This window comes from Branchiostoma lanceolatum, chromosome 18, assembly GCF_035083965.1.
Source record: "Branchiostoma lanceolatum isolate klBraLanc5 chromosome 18, klBraLanc5.hap2, whole genome shotgun sequence".
Classification (NCBI taxonomy): domain Eukaryota; kingdom Metazoa; phylum Chordata; class Leptocardii; order Amphioxiformes; family Branchiostomatidae; genus Branchiostoma; species Branchiostoma lanceolatum.
The window spans coordinates 7562761-7584106 of record NC_089739.1 but is presented as its reverse complement, the minus strand read 5'-3'; the positions used below and the strand labels follow the sequence as shown (position 1 = coordinate 7584106).

The window sequence follows — 21346 nt, the reverse complement described above, 5'->3', positions numbered from 1 at the left end:
CAGTAACAAACCACCAATGGCCAAATGTCTGTAGGACATGATATTGCGTCACCGCTACCGTGTCAACCGCCAAACCTTCCTGCGTCACGAGTGATTGATTGGAAAGACCGCCCCCAAAGGACCTGTACCCACTACCGGCCTTTGGCACGCCTTACATTATCCACCAATCAGAGCGCGGCACGTTCTTTCCCGCTTTGTTGTGGTAGTGAACCATTAAACGTTGATAGGCAAATAGGGGTCGCAAAAACATGAAACGTAATTTCATCGACTTAGCTGAATATCTTGAAATATTAACGTATTGAAAATTTACTGAACATTTTATTTTTGTATCATTATTTTGACATAAATAATTTTTATTTAGAGATAAAAATAGTTGTCTATAAAATACCATACCATTTTGTCCGTTTAATGAATTGGTATAGTCCGCCGTTTTCGCGCGCGATGTTGCAACGACAAGCCAGTCAATGGCCTAATATGGGAGAAGCCCGCCAAATAAAACAGTAGAAGATTCCAAGAAGAAGATGGGTGTGCAAAATTATGAATTTATCAAATGTCACTAGAAAGAAACGTTGTTTCTCAGCAATAGATACTTTATGTCTATTACAAGTAATTTTAAAACATGTCAAGCAAAAATGCATGTTTATGATATGTCCAAATGGCTCTATGATTTGAAAAGTCCACATATCTCACACCCCCGTAGACAGTTGCAGTACGACTATCCCAGACGTTTTCAATCTTTGTCATTGCGTCATCACTGTAATGATGCAAGAGCCGAACATTTGGCAGGCTTTTTCACTCACTCCGCGACCTTCCACGCAAAGAAAATAGACCCAGAAAGGAAGTACTTCAACATACATGACATATGACTCAGTAACGTTACTAATTCTCTAAGATAAACAAGGCCAAAAAAGACGTGGATGCTTTGACGTTGCCAGTATAAACAAATGCCTTTATGATGACGCAGCCGTTTCAAAGATGTTTTGTGTGAAAGTCTGAAAGATATAGATCTACAACTTTACAAGAAAATTCGGAGTCATTCTTTACTTGTTCGTTGCGTATTTGATTGCTTATATTCATAATATTGTTTTAGGTTTCAAAGCTAGCAAATTGATGACGTTGGTTGGAAATAAATGAAATATTGATTTTTTTGTGCTTTTGGGTAGCTTTGATACGCGAATCAATGAAGTTTCAAGAGATTTGATTAAAAGTTAAAAAGATGAACCATGGTGATTTCGAAGAGGAGAAATACGTGTAGTTAAAGATTTTTGGGGGGGATTTCGCTGAGGAAAACTAGCTGGCAAAGAGTGATGTTACCGTCTTTTTATAGTAGTATATTTAACGTTATATCTAAAATGCGAACTTGAAGTGCGAAGTAGAAACAGAAATGTCCTACTACATTTTTAGACTTCACTAACTAACCATAAGACGATTCGACGACTCGTGCATTTTGATAAGAAAATCTAACTGACGTTGCCAGGAAAAAAATTGGCGCAGACACTTGTGTGGCGGAGTGATATATGTTGACGTGTAGCTGTGAGGCGGTGCCGTGTGGTGAAGGGGAGGGGAGGTTTCAGACCAGGCAGGACACGCAGGTAGCGCCATGGAGGGCCGTACTTACCGTCAGTTCTGCCTCTAATTCGGGGTCGGCCGGGAAGATCGGGCCAGCCCGGTTAGTTCGGCTAGCTCAACTCAAGCCTACGGAGTGTCGTGGAGCTTCAGAGCATCGCCGATCCCGAAATAAAGGCATCCAGAGCCGAAAGGAAGAGAGGAGTTGGGGCCTACCCTGGTCTGAGGTCCGGCCATTTTGCGAAGGACGTTACGTTGTAAGCAGCACGGAGGGGGTGATTCACGTCTTGCGCAACGCCTTCCGATCTTGAGACATAGTCATTGTTGCCACTGTGGATCGCAATTTTTCCTAGGACATTTTCCATCGCAGCTGGACTCGCCACTTTGTGGCAAAGGGCTGAGGTTCGTCACAAGGTTTTCTGGTCTCGTCTCTCGTGGCATAAATTTTAGCCACGTTGCGTTGCCAACAAAGACAGCGGAGTGTGTGTATGGTGTAACGTGCACAGCACGAGCCTCGCGAACTTTCTAGTATTCCCCAGGAATTTATTCCTTTTCGCAAGGAAAAACTATCGAGACCGAACTGCAACGACCAAGACTCGATGTTCGAACTATTGTGACGACAAGATATTTCTTGTTTAATGTTTTGCCATTTTGCTGCTACGCACAACTAAAAAAAGCCTCGCGGGACTGACTGTTGTCTATTGTGATTGTGAAATCGACTCACACGAGGACATTTCCTGAATCCTGACTCGTCAAAAAAAAAGCTTCAACTTTTTTCCAACATTCCAACGAATTTATCGGCACCCTCGCCTAACTCTTGAGTAATTTGTTTTGCTCGAAATTTTGTTGCAATATATTTCCTAGTCTCGTTCTTGCAGCCGTTTTTCCATCAGGCGGAAAGAGCAAGAGCTCCTTATGAACATATACCGCTCGAATCCCATCCCGATCCATGATGAGAACTATAAGACGGTACCATGCGACCCACCACCCGATCTAAGTTGTTCTCCCTCTAGTCCCGTCCTCAGTCCTAGCAGTCCGCCATGCTTTCCACAAGAGCAGGAGGAGAATGTGTCGGTCATCGGGCAGTACCTACTGACCAAGCAGCTGGACGGGGGCCTGTTCGAGGCCATTCACACACTAACAGAAGAAGAGTATGTGTGTAAGGTGAGTTCCAGGCTACAAAAACTTATATTCATCAGTGTTATTAGTTTAGCTTATTTCTTGGTTTTCCAATGATAATTTTTAAAATCAAATCTGAGTTTTCAAGTGCCATAATTTGATGCCTCAAAAGACTTCAAACCTTGATTTTGGAAAGGCGAATATTTCCTAACAGGAAATCGTTGTGAAATGATGCCAGATTGCAGCGTAGTTACGACATATATTTTAAGTTACCTACGGTTCGGCCTAATTTGTGAAATTCAACGCTCAACGTTTCTAAAATGGCTATACTATTTCTGTATGATTTGGGTTACAAGTGAAAGTGCTTTTGCACCCATCCTCTACTACCGATAAAACGATAGAAGTAAAATTACTTCAAATTTGAGGATTTCAATCCAAAAGCCAACTCGTCTTTCGGAACCAGTCTGCTCGGAATTACTATTGGCAGCTTTACAAGCATTTGCGCAGCTGTAAAAGGTGAAAAAATATGTATATCAGATTTCCAATTGTTTTTTCCACAACACTATAGTACCTGCTCTCTGTATCCTTTCTTCTGTACCTGTCGTTACATTACAACAACTTCATCGAAGAAGTTCGATTATCTACCGGTATGTGATGAAATACAGTACGCGATGAGGCAAGGTGGCTTGTCCTAAACCTCTTAGATTGAACAGTCAACAAACTAGCGCTCTATTAGGGAAGCCATGCGACATGGCAGTTTTCACAGCGCAAACATGCTGCACAGCCAAGTCTTTGTCCTGCCCCCATTGGTCACCTTTTGTCCGTGCCTTCCCGCTTCCTATACCATGAATGGACGCATGAAACGTTAGTAGGGCAAACAGAACTCGCTACGCACCAGTTTTTAGTGGTAGAGGGCCTCTGTGTGTGGTGTGGCTGTTTTAGGAAAGTGTTTTTAGAGATTAGAAAAAAAGATGAGAACCGCTTGAAAATAGAAGAGGACTAGCTGGTATTGTAAGATACAAACGAGCATCATCTAGAAACAAAATGCAAGGATAATGTATTTCAGTTGATGACGAAATGCAACCATTTTTCATACGGAAGATGCAACTTATTTCTAAGGCAAGGTGTAGGAATACAATGTTTTTAGGGACAATGCAAGCTGCTTTTTTTATCAGGAAAAAAGGATGGACATGCTACCTTATGAATATTCAACCCCAGTGTTGAATAAAAGATTTGCTTATAGAGGATGCACCTGCCACACACACACTGTCTTTTCAATCAGGGAAAAAAAGAAAAGGAGAAAAAAAAGATAACAATGAATCAACCAAGCTTGATCACATTGTAGACGAACCAGAGTACTAAAAAGCCTGAGAAAGTGTTGCTTTTTTAGTGCTTTTATGGTCCTATTGTTTGTTTTTGGAAGTAAATTGAGTCTGAAATTCTACAATTGACACCTAGTTGAGAACTGGTGCCTCCAATTTGCAGCCACCAGCCCCCTTTTGAAGTGAAAATGACGGCCCTTGTGCCAGTAGCAAAATTCACTTAGCACCCTTGTACAAAATGAGTTGTTGTGTATTATAACACTGTAGTATCTCCAAATCCACATCCCCAACTGGCACCTTACAAAGCAGCTGTATATCTTACAATATACAATAAAGAAAGAAAAAGCAGTATTTTTTACAAAAACAGAAAATTGGCAGTTTTTAAATTTTGTTTTCTTTGCTAGTCATTCAGGAAACAGCTTTAAAATAACTCCCTGTTTGACGCCATAGAAATTAGGGTTTTAGAAAGTAAGTCCCAGTTTTTGTGTGGAGATATTTCAAACCACAGTAGAAGGATTTGAAGACATTCGCCTGTCACGACTTTGCCTCCAGGGCAGGAAGCTTCGTTTCTGACCGGAACATTACATCTTTTGTGTGTCCTTGGCGGTAATTTTCGGAAAACCCCTGCCAGTTTAATACAGCTGGGTTTCTTTCTTAGAGCGCAAAAAATTGTCTACTGTTTGATGTATCAAAACCTCTTGTTTCATCTTAGTTCGTCAAAGGAGAAAAACTTCTTTCATGCATTTCAAGATTCTCTCTGTAAGCAACCTAGAGCATTGGAAATGTGATTTCAATAGAGTATTTTGAACTGAATATACAGCAAAATAGGGAGGGAACCTCTGAAAATATGTTTGGGGCTTGGGGAAAAGAAGTTCAAGCGGATAGGTAGAACTGTAGAAAAGTTGCTTGCGTATGTGTGGTAAATGTAGCCTTTTCTTTCAAATTTGGGGGCTACTTGAGCCGTAAATTACTAAGTCACTTGTACAGGAAACACACCTTTGTACCTGCAAAGCACAGGTGACCATACCTGTCAAAGGGGCTTGGTACTGCTGTCGCTACGTGAGTCATTTCTCCCCCACGCTTACACAGAACAAAACCATTCAGTCTTCTACTAGTCATATCTTTAATCTAATTCCTCGTGACTTGTGGACAAAACAGAAGGAGAAGTTTATCCAAGGTGGTGCCAAGACTTCTTTCTTGCCAAGAAGTTTTCGTGACAACTTCACAGAAGAAGTCAGTCTTAGACACAGGCTGGATTTCTAAGGAGGAAGTCACAGGGCATTACTTGAGTTAGTCATGTGCAATCATGTGTGTGTAGATTAGTACTGAGAAGAATATGAACAAGCTTCACTCCCAACGTTTTTATCCTTTGATTGTGCAAGTCGTGACTAAGATCACGACAAAATGTCCAAACTTTTTATTGATCGTTCTGGAAATGATTCATCAAAAAGGTCTGATGAGGTAGTCCTAGAATAACAGAAAGAGTATGATAACTACAAGGCAATGTTAAACCCAGAAAATGTTGGATATACACCTGTTAACAAGAAGGTAAGAAGCTGAGAACACCTGAAAGTTGAAAGTTGTATAATCTAAGACTATTGGGCAACATAGCTGAAAGCCGAAACATTGTAACTGTCCTGGTTGTGCAATTCTTAGAACACCCCAGAAAAGGTAGGATGTAAACCTGTGAAAAAAGAGACACCACCATAAAGTTGTATAATATGGCAATATAGTTAAAAGCAGAGGCGTTGTGACTATTGTGGTTGTGCAATCCTCCAGTTTAGTTCCGTTCTCAACGTAGCACCTTTGCTGACCCAAGCACGCGGCGGCGTATTGTTTACCGCCCGACCAGCGCACTGACTTCTGTTAATAACCAACGGCGGGAATGACTCACCCAACTCGGTTTACACCTAGAACAAACGTTGCGATGGTCAGGTGACGTTGTGTACACTTTGGATTTCAGACGGTTGCATCACACCTATTATTACCTGAGCAAAACACTTGGAACTGAGCCATTACAAAGTACACATGGGGAAAGGAAGGGGAAATCAGCTTTGGTTAGGTTGAAAGTTCGTCTGTGTTGGTAGTTTTACAGAGGTAAAACGTTGTTCTAAAGTCTAACGCAATAAGGAAGTGCATTTTGAAAGTACATAGGGAAATGAGGGGGAAATCTTTTTTGACCAAAACAAGTTGTGCTGTCTGAAACATCGAACGGTTTTCAAATCTATCCAGTTGCTTGAGTAACTTGTGTACAGTATCTTACTTTTACTACCTGGATGTCTAATAGTAATCGAGTCTTTGCAAAAGAACTTATGTTTGCCTGAAAGTTCATCTGTTGCTAGTTAACCTTGTTCTAACACAAGAAGTAAATACATTTAATTTGCCACTGTCCTTCTGTTTTCTTCAGAATTCAAATGATTCAAATTCAGTATTGAGTTTCACCAGGAGTTTTGAACTTAGAGTTTTTACAGCTTAACTTTTTTTGTTCCTTTGAAAAGTTTTTACATGTAATGTCACTGCAAAACTCCTCTACAAGTAGGACTGCAAAATTATGTGTATTTATCAAAATTGACAACTTACTACTTACTTACAACTTGCTACAATATTAGACTTTTTACTCCAAAATCGTTGTTGCTCATCCACATCCAAGATTTCGTTCCAGTTTGATCAATAATTCCAAGAGTGTGTATCACACAGTATACCCAGCTGTTACAGTCAGCCTCACACCCAACATTGTGATGTGGCAATGTGGATAATGACATCATCCGACAAAACTTCACACCAACTCTCAACATACTCCCCTCTCTCCTAACCTCTGCGACATTTAAAACCTAATTAATTTGATTAGAATGTATGTGTTAATTGGATTCTGCTGCAGCTTGGCTTCAAAATCAAGCCAATTTTTGTTGGTAAACTGATGATACACAATGACTAAACCCTCCTGACTTGTGCAACAACATGCCTCTGTAAATGGTTTTCCGGTAGAACTAGTCATTACAATAGTATCTACAAACCATTACCCGTCCCTTTTCCCTGTCATTCTGTTCCAAAATTATTAGAGGATCACTATCTAGAGTTGTTTTGAAATGTCTTATTTCTTACCATTATCAGAACGCAACAGTTGTACTTGTAGATTTCCTTTATTAAAAGCTGCCCTACTGAAAATGTTTGTAATTAGGTTGTATAAAAGTCAAATTTGCAAATTTCCTAATGTCATTTGTTCAGAGTGCAGTTATCCTAGCAAGCTTGTAGGCCGCTCTGGAAATTTCAACGAGATTGCATCGTTTAGCGATAGTTCCTGCGAGCGTTACGAGCGAATTGGGTTAGATGGCCACGAAGGTCGCATACTTCATTATGCAAATAAGGGGGGCGTGGGGGTGGCCTGTTGGGGCGGGGTGTTGCATCATTCAATGTGTAAGAGGAGGGCAATTTCTGGTCACAGGACCGGAGTGTACATAAACAGCATGTGATTCTGTTTTGAACTGAAGTCTGATGTAATCTTTTATTACAAAACTGTAATAACTGTTAGTATTTCAAACAAATTATCTTGTGACTCCCTTGAAGTTGAAAACATAAACAGCATGTACAAGGAACATTGCAGAAAGAGCGCTAACCGCTACTCCTCTGCCATTTACCACCATCTAAAACACAACCAGGGACACTCATTCAATTTCGAATCCACGGACATCCTAGATCGTGAAGAACGCTGGTTCGAACGGGGAAGTAGAGAAGCAATATATGAGAGGATGTACAACCCCGCCCTCAACAGGAAAGGGGGTCTACGCGTTCAACTTTCAGGCACCTGGGATAATGCACTGCCCCCCACCCCCCACCCCCGGACGAGCAACATTTAGTTACTGTACTAGAACAACAGTAGCTAATTGAACTATTGGCATAAACTTTGTCTTGAATTAATCTTCTTTTTGAAGACTACTTCAAGACATCCTAAATTGTCTTTACCTCATTAACATATCTATTCAGAGTTTTGGTATAAAGCTGGTGTTCTCAGCCCTATCGTTAGTCACTGACGAAAGACAGTGGATACTGTCTGAAACGTCTGACTGTTTCAAAATCTTATCCAGTTGCTTGAGTAATTATTTTTGGCGTATCTTATTACCTGGATGTCTAACCTTCACCAACGTAGCATGTGATTCTGTTTCGCACTGGAGTCTGATGTAATCTTTTATTACAAAACTGGCAGCATCAAACTACTGCATGTGACTACCTTGAAAACATACAATGTAAACACTACCTTGCTACTAGTACTAGCATTGCATCATGTGTGTTACTGTTGTATTATATGACGTGGCATTTTTAGTATCTTTACTTGAATACAAGTCATAACATATAAAGCTTATAAATTTGAAAGCATTCTGTTGGTACAAGGAATAAATTTCTGCAAACCTTTTTTTGGCAAAATCACTAACTCGTAGCAAGGTAACAGTCAAGTCATAACATAAAGACACAAGTCATAACATGATGCTCTTGTCATAACATTGAAGACAAAGCTTTTTGTCCTGAATTCAGAAATTTTGCTTAGCAGAAGAAAAAGAAGAAAATGTGGCATGAAATTAAATGTAACAATATCTAGCAAAATGAGAATCCAAAATGTTTGGATTTGCAACTTAGATTTATATGTAATGTTATATCACAGATTCAAAACACAGTAAAATTTAAAAAAAACAATGTGAGATAAACAACATTTTGAATTTGTTGGTGTTGACGTTGTTTTTGTTTGTGTCTCTCTGTGCAGGTTCTAGATATCAGTCGTTACCGTGAGGCCATGGCAGCTAACTTCAACGTTCTACCTCACGAAAACATCAACCAGATCATCGAGGTCATCCTCGGCGACAAGAACGCGTATGTCTTCTTTGAGCGCAGTCATGGCGACATGCACTCCTACGTACGGAACAAGCGTCGGCTGAAGGAGGATGAGGCCATGTGGCTGTTCTTCCAGATCGTGTCCGCCGTGGCGCATTGTCATGACAACGGAGTCGTGCTGCGGGACCTCAAGCTGCGAAAGTTCGTCTTCCAAGACCCAGAAAAGTAAGTCTTCCCATTTCTAAGACATAAGACATTGTTGAGATTCTTGTTGTTCTATGAACTACAAACCACAACTTTACCAGTATCTTTTATCTATAAACAAATTATAAACTTCTAACTCAAAGAGTTTCCAATACATTTTTGTTCCTTCCATGAGCCAGAAGCCTCGACGTAATCATTTTCCTTTGTCTGAAAGCAAATTTTAAACTAACTTCTAAAGCTAAGAAGTTTTGTACGTATTACATGTCTACTATACAAAACTCCCAACCCTTGTCTCAAAGGTAACACTTTTGAAGGTGTGAAGTATGTTTGAAATACACCTTTTAACAAAAGGGGTGTTACGAAAACATCAAAATCCTTCTCAGTGGTAAGAAATACTCCTGTGATATTGACAGACCCTTTTGAGTTACGGAAGCGTCCACTACCCGCATGTTTGGATTAACCCAGTTTAGAAGGAAGTTGTTTGTAGGACGAGGAGGGTTTAGGTTTCTGTGTCAGTACAGGAGCTAACTGTACAGTACAGGGGGCGATTGTTTTATAGGCTGGTTCTGAGGTAGTTATCCTTACCGAAATCTCAAGTGTTTGAGTAACGGTGAGTTAGCAAAGTCTTTTCCCATGATGTGTAGATCGGTGCTGTATGCGTTTGTGTTTTTGTCCCTTTTTTGTCCTTTTTTTGTGCGTGTCACACAACCTTTTCTAGTCTCAACTTTTCATGAGAAATCTAGTGTTAGCCTGTTCAAATATTGTCCAACAACACAGTAGCTCAAGAAAATTTATTGTATTTTTATCATGGAATGACAATATAGCTTCTTGCACTGCAAAACATAGAGGAAAACTCTATGCTGTCTGTTACATGTAATGTATTGTTGTGCAATAAAGTTATGAAAATATGAAGGTTATATTAACTAACATGTAGAAAAAAGAACAATAGGCTCGGAAACTTAAGTTTGAATAAAAGGTTTTCATTTCATATCGTACTGAAGTTCGAAGCAAAGCTCTACATGGTTTTGCATATCTGTGCCTAAAGAGTTCATCACCCTCACAGTGAGATTTTCCCGGCACATATCTCGCTGTAAACCCATTACCCTACTTATCAGCCGCGGGGGCTCAAAGACATGCGGAGAATTAACGGATATGGAGGGAAGACAGATTCTGCTGACGGGTCCCGGAGTGACGTCAATCCTTCGTTAGCGCGAATAACTCCTTGGAAATTTGAATTCCGCTGACAGAGTATTGTGTGAATGTCTATTGTGGCTAGCTGTGTCTTTTTGCCCTTGAGGGAAGCAACCATGTTGTGAAGCCCTTCTATGTACAGTAAGAATGAATAGCGCCGTTAACGCCAAACTTTTACGTTTGCTTCACTCGGCTAACTGTTATCACATAAAGGTTATTTAGAGGGAACTGTTTTCAGATAAAATAGCAAATTGATGCTTTTTTACATACAATTTTACTGCTGTACTAGAAGACTTCATCGCATAGATATTGCCAAATTTCAAGGTCGCTGCTCTCATCCAATCATATTCAGATAGAAAAGCAAATTTATAAACTTGCTTGTTTAACATAGAATTTTACTGCTGAATTTGCATAAAACGAGTCACGTGCACTTGACCATGTGGTACGTGAGGAGAGGTCGTCTGGAAACTGTTTGTGTCCTTTCTAGTTGCCCAGTAGAACTGTTACTTCTGCGTTTACTTTTCCCCACCCAGACACAAGTCTTTCAAACGTGCCAAATGTACAAAGAGACAGACCGAACTCAGCAATAATATGTGTTTGCATATCCCGTACTCTTGGCATGGACCCAGGTCTGCGTGCATTGAAGTCTGGATGCACTATTGGCAGGTGGAAACAGGCCAAGTTGTTGGAGCTAGAAATGTAGACAACCCAATTCGTACCCTTCAATATCTCTGCCTTTATGTAGTAGCAGGTCCCATGTAACACTGTCAAGACTGCCCAAGAAAACCACTCAAGGGACCGATAAAATCTGGTCTGTGTGGACAGGTGGTCACTGTAGACAGGATTCTTGATGCTTGTGTCAATGGGAAAAATTATCTGGGGAACCACCAAAAAGTGGGCACATTATACAGGTTGGACTACATATCAATGGCCAGGATGTCCTTATGTAGAGGTGGTATAGATTTGACTACATTGTGCCAAAGTCTTCTTGAAAAGGAATTGGAAGTCTGAAGTTTGTGGCGATGTTTCAAAAGTAACTGAAAAGTGTGGCGTAACATTGTAAAAATGTGACGATAGTCTATGTTTATATGTACAGATTAGAGCCCTTCAGAGTTCAGTGGCGTATCTTCCGAAGTGTCCGTTTTCGCTGCGGAAGGGAACGTATATCCGGTCTTGGATACCTTCCAGCAACAAACTGAGCAGAAATATTTGCACTGTCTGGGCTGGCAGACTTTTTGGCACTTTTCCCATCTTTGTTGCGCAACTATTTTATGCCTTTTGTCTTTGAACACTACTCAAAATGTGTGCACAAAAAGGCTACGTTGTTGTTGTTTCTCAAATGAATTCAGCTTCATGTATACTCCCTTTTCCCATGAATTTTGATGTGATGAAGTGTCTGAATCCATGATATATCGGAGCTGCTGAAAGTGCAATATTTGCATATATAAAAATGTGAATTTTTTTACCGCAGATAAAGTCCTAAAAATGTATGAATCCATGATATATTGAAACTGCTACAAGCACAATATTTCCATATAAAAACAGGAATTGTTACCGCAAATAGAATCTTGAAAATGCAACATCTGTCTTCAAATAGCCCTGTTTGATTTTGTTGCATGAAGATTTTCATATATCATTCCGTATATCCTCGAGCGTACAGATTGGAATATCTTCTCATGCATAATTCATCGCTAAGTATGACGCAGACACCACGGGTAGAGGAAGGAATGCTTGACGTTCCTTGCAATTTCCAACTGACGAATGACCTTGGCGCATGCCGACCTTGGTTTATTCCGTCTTGCGGAGATGGTGTGTAGCGATAATTAACGCAGAATTCACCTTACAAGGGCATACATGTATTCTAAATCGGTATTCTGTTTTGATTAAGTGTTATGGATTCTAGTATAACATTGCAAATATGCAGGGAGATGACATGGAAAATAAGCCATATTTTTATAGTACAGTATATGAAAAAAGACAAAATGGGAGAAAACACTTTCATTTTGCAGATCATAACCTCTTTCTATCTGTATCATGATTTTATTTCTTGCAAGACCCAGGGATCTCCCCAGAAATACAGAGCAGGATGGGGGGAGGGTGCCAAGCACACGGAGTGTGTCGTGAGGGGGGAGGTCTGGAGGGGGATGCGGGGAGCAGCTATTACATTTTGCCTTTTCCAGATACAAACAGAAGTGATTTCCTGCAACTTCAGCTTTGCATCTTGTCTAATTGTTAATGAAATCTTGAGTTTTTAGCAAAATTACAGGCTTGGCTGGGGAAATAGTCAAAGAAATATCCTAACTTTAACAATCAACAGGATCATGAGGATGGAGCTGGGATTAGAACAGGATGGAGGAGCGCCACTGTACCATTCTTTAGGGACATCCCTGAGACCAAATAAAAAAAGTCCTGTTTACCATCGATCTATGTAAAATAAATGTTACATTCGCCAATAGCTCCCTGTCACTACCCAGTGCTTGTTATTGATAAATGGCAGTTGTTCTTAAAGTGCAAACGATTGCAAAATGATGCAATTGTCACACTAGTGTAATCACATGACCCCTCTAATCACGGCCAAAGTAGAATAAGCAATATTGATGGCCTGTTGGATGATAGAGGGGCTGTACCAAAGAATATAGGGGAAAGCTAGAAACGTACATGAAAGTTTAGATACATCTATTTCGTTTTATCATAGAATTACAAGCTTGAGGCTTAAGCTGTTAAAACTGTAAACAACATACCATCATGTAATAATCTCTTCCCCCTGTGCCTGGGTTTCTAAACTGTTTCCTCAATATTGATAGTAGCTGCAGTAGCTGCAGCATGTGTAGGAACTATTGTGGCATTTGGGGCAAACTATGTGCATAGTCCAGTGGTCAGTGACCCTGACTGACTCTGGACCAAGAGGTTGTGAGTTTGAATCCTGTCTTTATATTTGTGTACATATCATCCCAAATGGACAGACATGCACGAATTAGGAACAACTGGGAAAATGTTTCATGTTTGCTTGTTTATGTATTCGTGAAAAAAATCACATTTTTTGGCCGCTTTTCATTGACTGATTGAGGTCATTAGGGAAGAGGTTAGGATCAGACAAAATGCATATAATATCAAACTTGATTGAGGTCCTAATAGCTCCATAAACATTTAGTGCCACTGCTAATAAATCCGTAAACATACATCCTTCCACATACATTGGTATGAAACAAAAACACAAAACAAGATGAAGGAAAACTCTGTACTGTAGCACAGTGCAGCCTGAATAGTGGCTACACGCCCCCTTTTACATTACACTTCATTACCACCTTTGTCATGTGTCCTTGTGTGTGCCACCATGCACGCACGTTAGACCGGATGGAGCTGCCAAATGACTAACAATTACGCCAGTCAGAAAGCCTTAGGCAATGGCTGTGCATTATATGCACAGTCAGGATTCGAAATATTTCAGTTCTGTTTTCTACGATATTTGACTCATAATATCAACTGTAAATTCCGGGTTGCCTAATTATTGCAATAGATTTTTTCATTGCAAGTTGTTTATTTTTTTCTAGCACAATCGCAACGTTCAACACTTATTTCCTGCAGTGAAATCCTTTTAAACCCAGGAAGACCTTATCCCATATTTGGCATTTGACAAAGAAACTGAGACAGTTAACTCTGAAACCTTGAACTGGTGAAGTCTCTATCTGGTATTCATATCAGCCTGCTATGGCTAGAAGCCTGTGTAAGCTCGCAACATCAAACATGGTTTCTCACCATTTCTGGGTCAGTAAAAAAATACTCATGTTCAATGACATTGACATAAGTCATGCCCAGTGTGTGGGTGTATAAAAGTGTAAAATCTGTTATCCCCATGAAACACTGCACAATTTGGGACGAGGACATTTTGCACTTAAGTGTCTATAGGAATGTATAGGAACCCGTGTAGGAATGTGTGCGTGGTTGTCCTCAGCTGTTGAGTCTATGACTAATTATTTATTTCTTGATGAAGGTTAGACATCCAGATTGAACATTGCATAATACAAAATGAACCAAGCCACTGGATAAATTCTCTTAAGACTTGCCCTGACAAGGCCACGAACATACTTTGGTGGCATCTGGGAATGTATGGGTGTTTGTCGTCAGTTTTTGTAGTCTTGATGAAGGTTAGACATCCAGATTGAACATTGCATGATACATAATGAACCAAGCCACTGGATAAATTCTCAAAAGACTTGCCCTAACAAGGCTATGAACATACTTCTTTGGCTCAGGGAAATCTCCTGGCCCCTGGGGTTCTCCTTGCAACACACAAAGTTTGGCGCTGAGCCAAGTGTATCACGCAGTTGGAAAATGTCTGCCTGCCAGTAGCTCATTTGCATTAGACTTGATCCAATCGGTCTGCCTGCGTGGCTTGACAGAGAAGGGGGCCATTTTTCATGGCGTCTTTCTTGGATGCTGTTAAATTTCCGTTGTTGAAAGAGATGTTGAAGGTGGATGTGGAAAGATTGCGACAGTTTTTGTTGTGGCGTCGTTTTAGTTATTTCTCTGGACGTATTTCTTGGGCTGTTCCATTTGAGGATGTGGATGGGGGGTAGTGAGAAGTTCTTTGAAAAGGAAAAGGATGAGGAAAATCAATTTGGATGCTCTGAAATTTATGCTGAAATGTGGATGTGGAAAGATGGCTACAGTTTTTGTTTTCCTTGTTCTTTTATTTACTCATTTCTTTGATTGATATCTTGGGCTGTTCCATTTTAGGATGTGGATGGGGGTAGTGAGAGGTTCCTTTTAAAAGGAAAAGGGTGAGCGAAATCAGTTTTGCCTGTTCATTTCAACACAAAAGTGAACTGAAAAAGGAGGGAATGCTTACATGAAACATGTCAAGAGATTTAGTTGAATTTATTTTTATTCAGAAAAAACAACAACATAGTAACCTACACAACAAACTGTGGTCATTCTAGAGATGTTAACCTTTTCCCTACTAAAGTGGACTTTTGGCACCAAAGTTTTATTGTTCACTGGCTTAGGCAGCAGGGTGAAGGTTAAGATGTAACCTACGCCTTTTGTCCCTATTATAAAGATTGACCTTAGAATGAACTGTAGTTTACCTATGGCTGGTGACTGCCATAAAGTGCCATTGAATTGAAGAGAGAAAATCTTAACAAGATTTATTTGCCTTATGACCCTGTCCTATTTGTAGGTGGCCCTGAACTAGATATTTGTGCCTACGATTGCGTTTGTGCGTTGCTTAGTACGTTTGTGTGGTTGTCTGTACATTACGCCCTTCGACCTAAGGTCACAGGAAGTGAGCTATCTCCAGAACAAACATTTGCACACGACATAAAGTCCGCTGAACACGTGATGGTGACCTAACGTCGTCCAATCAGACTGCGGCGTTCTCTAGGTAAAAGGGGGTTTGCCAAAGGTGTGTCTTTGCATGACGGTTGACTTACTGTAAGTTAGTTAAGAATATGTGGTGCTTGAATTTCACGGCACAGTAAAAATCAAGAGTTTGCTACATTATGATAGTAATAATAATAATATCAGGTGTATTTGCAGCCAGTGCCACAGGCAGGTACCCAATATGTAGGGTAATGAGGCTGTTTAATATAGTACAAATCTCGGTGGAGACAATTGCTGTAACAGTATGGAAGACAGAACAAATATCAGCTTGTGTGATGATTAGTAAAAACGCAAACTTAAAACCACCATAGAAGTTTCAAACTTTACAGTATAGGGTCGATCTGTACGAAAGGTCGTTGACCTCCTGGCATTTGCTTAGTAGGCTTGACTATATTTGATAAGGGCTGTGACTGAGGTGAAATTTTAGGGCCTGTAGGGGCATGTAAAAATTTGATTGTAGGTTTGAAGAGTCAGGAAAGCATTCAATATTGAAGTAAAACATTATTGTGTGGAAAAGAACTCAGGTGAAATGACATTTTATCAAAGTTATGAACTCAAAACTACTAAAGAAGACCGCTCAGGGGACTGATAAAATGGACCGATAAAATCTGGTCTGTGTGGACAGGTGGTCACTGTGCATGTAGACAGGATTCTTAATGCTTGTGTCAATGGGAAAGATTATCTAAGAATGTGGTCACCTTGGCCACGTGGCCCTTTTGTAGAGATGGTCACTTGTACAGGTTAGACTAGTTATCTTGTAAGGTTTGTATAGATTCTTGAGTAGCAAGAGTATTTTACAAGTGTATCAATTCAAAAAGCCACATTTTAGACAGCAGGAAATTGGGAAATAACTGTGGCAAAGGCGTGTGGCCAGTTTGAGTTAGTTACAGTGACTCAGATTTTGACATATCTCCGGTTCGTCAGCAGAGCTATTTTAGCCGACCGAACCCACCCCTCCCCAAATGTGTCCCTGTGAAGGCCAGGTTATATATAGGGAGACATGTGAGTGACCGACATGCGCGTTATGTGACTGTTTACTGACAACTGCACTGACACATGTAGCTGAGAGTCATGTATACATTTTAGGATAAAAAGTCACGACAAAATCATGCAGCAGTTTTTTAAACAGTTACAAAATAAACAATTTCCTTTGTACTGCAGCAGAACTTCCATTTTTGATATCTCTTTGAACGTGTATCTTTAATTTCTTGTTTTCCTGCAGAACTTTTTGAGTTTCTTTGGGTGTTCTTTTTGTATGTGGGACTAGACGAGTTTCAAAGCATTATGTGTTAGGTGGTGACATAGTTGTGTCTTGAGTGATTTGTTATTAATCATGCCTCTTTCCTTTCTTGTTTCCCGGCAGATCTCAGGCTATTGTTAGTTTCTTTGTTTTCTGTGATTTGTTATTAAACACGTCTTGTTCCCTTCTTGTTTCCCCGCAGAACTCAGCTGAAGCTTGAGAGCCTGGAGGACACGTACCTCCTGCAGGAGCCGGGCGACGACCGGCTCAGCGACAAGCACGGCTGCCCCGCCTACGTCAGCCCCGAGATCCTCAGCACCCAGGGCAGCTACTCAGGAAAAGCCGCCGACGTCTGGAGCCTCGGTGTCATGCTATACACCATGCTGGTCGGCCGCTACCCGTTCCACGACACCGAACCCCAGGCACTCTTCACGAAGATCCGCCGCGGGATCTTCACGGTCCCGGAGGGGATATCGTCGAAGGGGAAGTGTCTGATACGCAGCATGTTGCGGCGAGAACCTTCCGAGAGAATGAGCGCGAGAGAAGTGTTAGAGCACCCGTGGTTCAAGGCGAGCTTCCCCGTTAGCGTAAGCGGGAAGGCGGAGCCGAAAGTACCCGACCAGATTGTCCCTGATTGGTGTATGGAGGAGGATGAAGCCTCCTTATTCAGTTGACTCAGATTCGAAGCTAGAAATCCACAACAAAGGTAGTCTCAAATTCAGAGCGGTAATAGGCATCCATTTGTTTTAAGTTCTTTCTCTTACCAACAATGCGAGTAAAGGAGAAGGTAGTGTCAGTTGAAGAGAAAAGAACAGATCCAATACATTATTTAGTAGCTGTGGACATGTTTTCTTGGTTTTTGTAACGTTACTTCTGGACATACCAATTTAAGTGCTTCAACTGTTGAGACAAAGTCACCAGCCAACTGATCAAACTTTAGATTTTCCATTCAGGTCTTCAAACAGCAAGAGGTTTCTTCTAGTCTCAGAGAGTTGATATAACTGCCATTGTTTTAAACTTAAATTATTGAATTAAAGTCGTAATCATTTCATTTCTTTTAATTTGAAAAAAAAAATTGATTGAAAGCAGGGTCTTGAATAATCTAATTAATTTATAATGCCAATGCGGCCAATTCCCAAAAAAAGTGTAAGGGAGATGAAAGCAAACGCGGAGGAATGACACCGATGTGAAAAACAGCTTTTTCCCACTGCCAACGGAAACAAGATGTATCAAAATCATGTATAGTTTGTACCTAACTGTAAACGTTGTGTATTTACTTGTGACATCTGAGAAATAACGACAGACAATATCAGCTTGTAAAATGCACAGAAATGTTGACACTACAGCAAGGGTACAACGAAGGTTTTGTTTATGAACATCCCAACCATTGTTTCACCATCCCCACAGTAAAATGGAATTTTCCATTACCCAGTCATACATGGAAGATCTGGAACATTCCACTCACAGTTAAAGGGGTGGCCAGTTTTCAACAATGCAAGCAAAACTGACAAGGCAGTACAAAAGGCTCAACACTTGAGGACCACAATATCAGTTTTTACAGATCAAACCCACACCCCTGTTACATATCAAGAGTGGCATGTTCCATCCACTGGTTTTGTTGTTATGAAAGCTTAAACCATTCTTGTCAGAAGGGGTGTTCATCCACTCTACACAATGTGTAGGAAAAGGCCAAATGTTGATTGTTGGCCCCATTTTCTGTCCATTCTTGGATGGGTGCATCAAGATTTGCTTAAAGTTGTACTGATATACCCATCCACTTAAAGACTTGAAAATCAAGAGACAACCTCAAAGTACATACCATTTCCGTCTATAATCGAAACAGCTTTTCTTCTGAAGACGACACCTTGTCCCCCTCCTGCAACTCACATTCTTGAAACACAAGCAAGAGATGGGGGAGGGGGGCAGGTGACACTCTATGGAAGATTGTACAGTTACTTGTCAGCACAAATATTGTGTGATGTGAACAGCAAGAGTTTACATGTCAACCTGCAACAGTAGATGTACAAAATACGACCGTTTTTTTTTTTGGTTCCCGCTATGCTGGACTGTGCACTGTGTTTTGGGTAAAAGAAGGGCAATTTTATACCAAGTTTTGCAGTGTCATTTGTGTGACACTTTACACCAATTCAAAGGAAAGGGAAACAAAGACAAGCATCTGCAATTTACTGATAACCTCCCTTGTTGCATCTCACTCGAAGTTGCTCCACTGAAATAAACTTGTCCACCGAATACCTCAGAACTACATTGTGCAATCCAGCACTTTAGCCATGTGAAACAAATCCACTTGACTGTGAAGTGCTATCCAGCTGCGCTGTCTGCTAGTCGCCATCCTTGCACTACCCAGTTGAACAGGGTAGGGCTGACCACGGCAGGCTAGCAAGCAGTTCAGCCTGCTGCTCTAATGCGAAATTGTACAGTGATGTAAGTGTGTGACTACAGATGTACAGCTTGTTATAAGGACTTTTTCACCGGCGAAACGTCCAATACTTCAGCAGAGAAAAAAGGCTGTTTTTCGACCAGTTTTGGTCATGTTCAAACTACCTCTATGGATCAACTAGCAATACGGTCCTGAAGAAAATTTGACCAAGAAAAAAAGGATGTCTTCTCCAGTTCTTGTACAGTATACAGAATTGGAGGAAACTTCAAAAACTGCATTTTTGTCAGAAACATGTTGGGTCATAATGTTCAGGCTGTCTGGACGAAACCCGGTGAAATGGTCTGGTCACACTTTTCATACTCATGATAAAATCCTGTCCCTCTATCATCAATGTAAATGTGATAAATAAAGTACCTCCTTGCAAATGTACAAAAAACATTCAAACTTTCCGTTTTCTGTGCCAAACTTTTTATTTGAAACCGTCAGAAGACCTTTATGGGTATGAATACAACAATCGTTACATTCTGTATCACTATAAGAGTATTAAAAAAAGCAACTTTTAATTTCAGGGTATCCACCCCTCTAAAATAGTGGTATGGCTTTGAAATGATATCGTTTATGTGCAAAAATTCGACTGTACGAATTAAAAAGGGGGTTTATCGAACACGGAGGTTTGTAGGTATAAGTGGCAGCTTTGTGTAAAAAATGTGAATTTTATGTAAAGGTTATTTTTCTTTTATACGAGCCACTGTACATTGAAAAATGTTGACCGAAAAATTGTACATTTGCAATGGATGAATGCAGTGAGCAGTTGTGAAACTTGACCTGTGCAAGGTATGGTGGCGTGGAATAAAACGTAAAAAAAGGATGATCATTGAGTAGTCTTTGTACTGTTTGCTTTTCAATTTTAGTACACGTAAACTGAAGAGTACAGTGCAGTACAGTACAGTACAGTACAGTAGAGTGCAGTTGAGTCTTTGGTTAGGTTAAGTTTTCTCCATGAAATAGGAAGCCATGAAAAAGTCGTGTGGTTAATAAAAAGTCTGGACAAAATGTCCTGATTAAACCAATATGCTCAATTCATCAAATGCAGTATCATAGGATAACTTACATGCTGGAAAAACGGACCACTATATACTGCTGGTACATGGTGTGTGTCAGTGGTGGTCTAAAAGCGCCACCTTTTATCGAGCTGCGGTACTGCAGCTTTAACGACACCTCCGAGTGGGTATAAAGCAACATTCTAGCTAAGAATAACGTATTGGACTTGGAAAGAGGACTCAAATATACCAGGGGTTTTCATATCTTCCCAGTCATAAGAAATAATGTCTGAAAATTTGGAATGATAGTTGAATTTGGTTGAAAACTAGGCGCCAAAACACACAGACGGTAGCAGGACGGTAGAAACAATGGGCGTACAACATCACGGTCTCCCAACGCCCCCTAGCGATTTAAATGTACATTGCAGGCAAAATCCGCTAATCTCGCAAATTAGTTCTCGTGAGATTGGCATACGCCAGAGGTGTCAATTTTACCGCGAAATTCAAATGTTCGGAAAGTAGACCATGTCGTGCAACAAACCAATAAGATTGCAAGGCTGTTGTTATATTTCTTTGATTGTTCTTTGACGTAGCTTACATTTTCTTGAACAGAATTTTGAGAAAAACTAAAAACAGTAAGCTTTGATGCGGTACTTTGAAACACCAATAGACTAGCGACTAGTTAGACAGCAAATAAGAACATTCATTTGAATCCTCTTTCGAAGTTGTTATTAAAGATATTAATGTTGTTTCGGGCCACCCATTCAGAGGTCACGTATAAGCTGCAGTACTACATCTCGATAAAAGATGGCGCTTTCAGAACACCACTAGGTCGATAAAGTCACCACTTGTTTCTCGGCATGCAAGTCACTGAATCCTACGTTGTTCATGGCTTTTAGAAACCATCATGTAGCGTTAACGTTACCTCTACTGCCTTTTTTGACCGTTACGGTCTAGAGTTACTGACCGGATCCGATAGATATCATATGATCTTCTCATATATAAAACAGAAACGCTTTTGGGAAAGCAGCTTGCAATATCACCTACTTCACCGTCTGCGAGC

General features: G+C 40.4%; 1 protein-coding gene across 1 annotated transcript; it reads left to right on the top strand.

Moving 5' to 3' along the window:
* Positions 1 to 1544: 1544 nt before the first annotated feature.
* Positions 1545 to 19681, top strand: LOC136424504 (tribbles homolog 2-like). The gene is made up of 3 exons (XM_066413118.1): positions 1545 to 2730; positions 8761 to 9053; positions 17048 to 19681. Exons 1-3 carry the CDS (start codon positions 2482 to 2484, stop codon positions 17517 to 17519), a joined length of 1014 nt encoding a protein of 337 aa, XP_066269215.1. The 5' UTR covers positions 1545 to 2481; the 3' UTR covers positions 17520 to 19681.
* The last annotated feature ends 1665 nt before the right edge of the window (positions 19682 to 21346 follow it).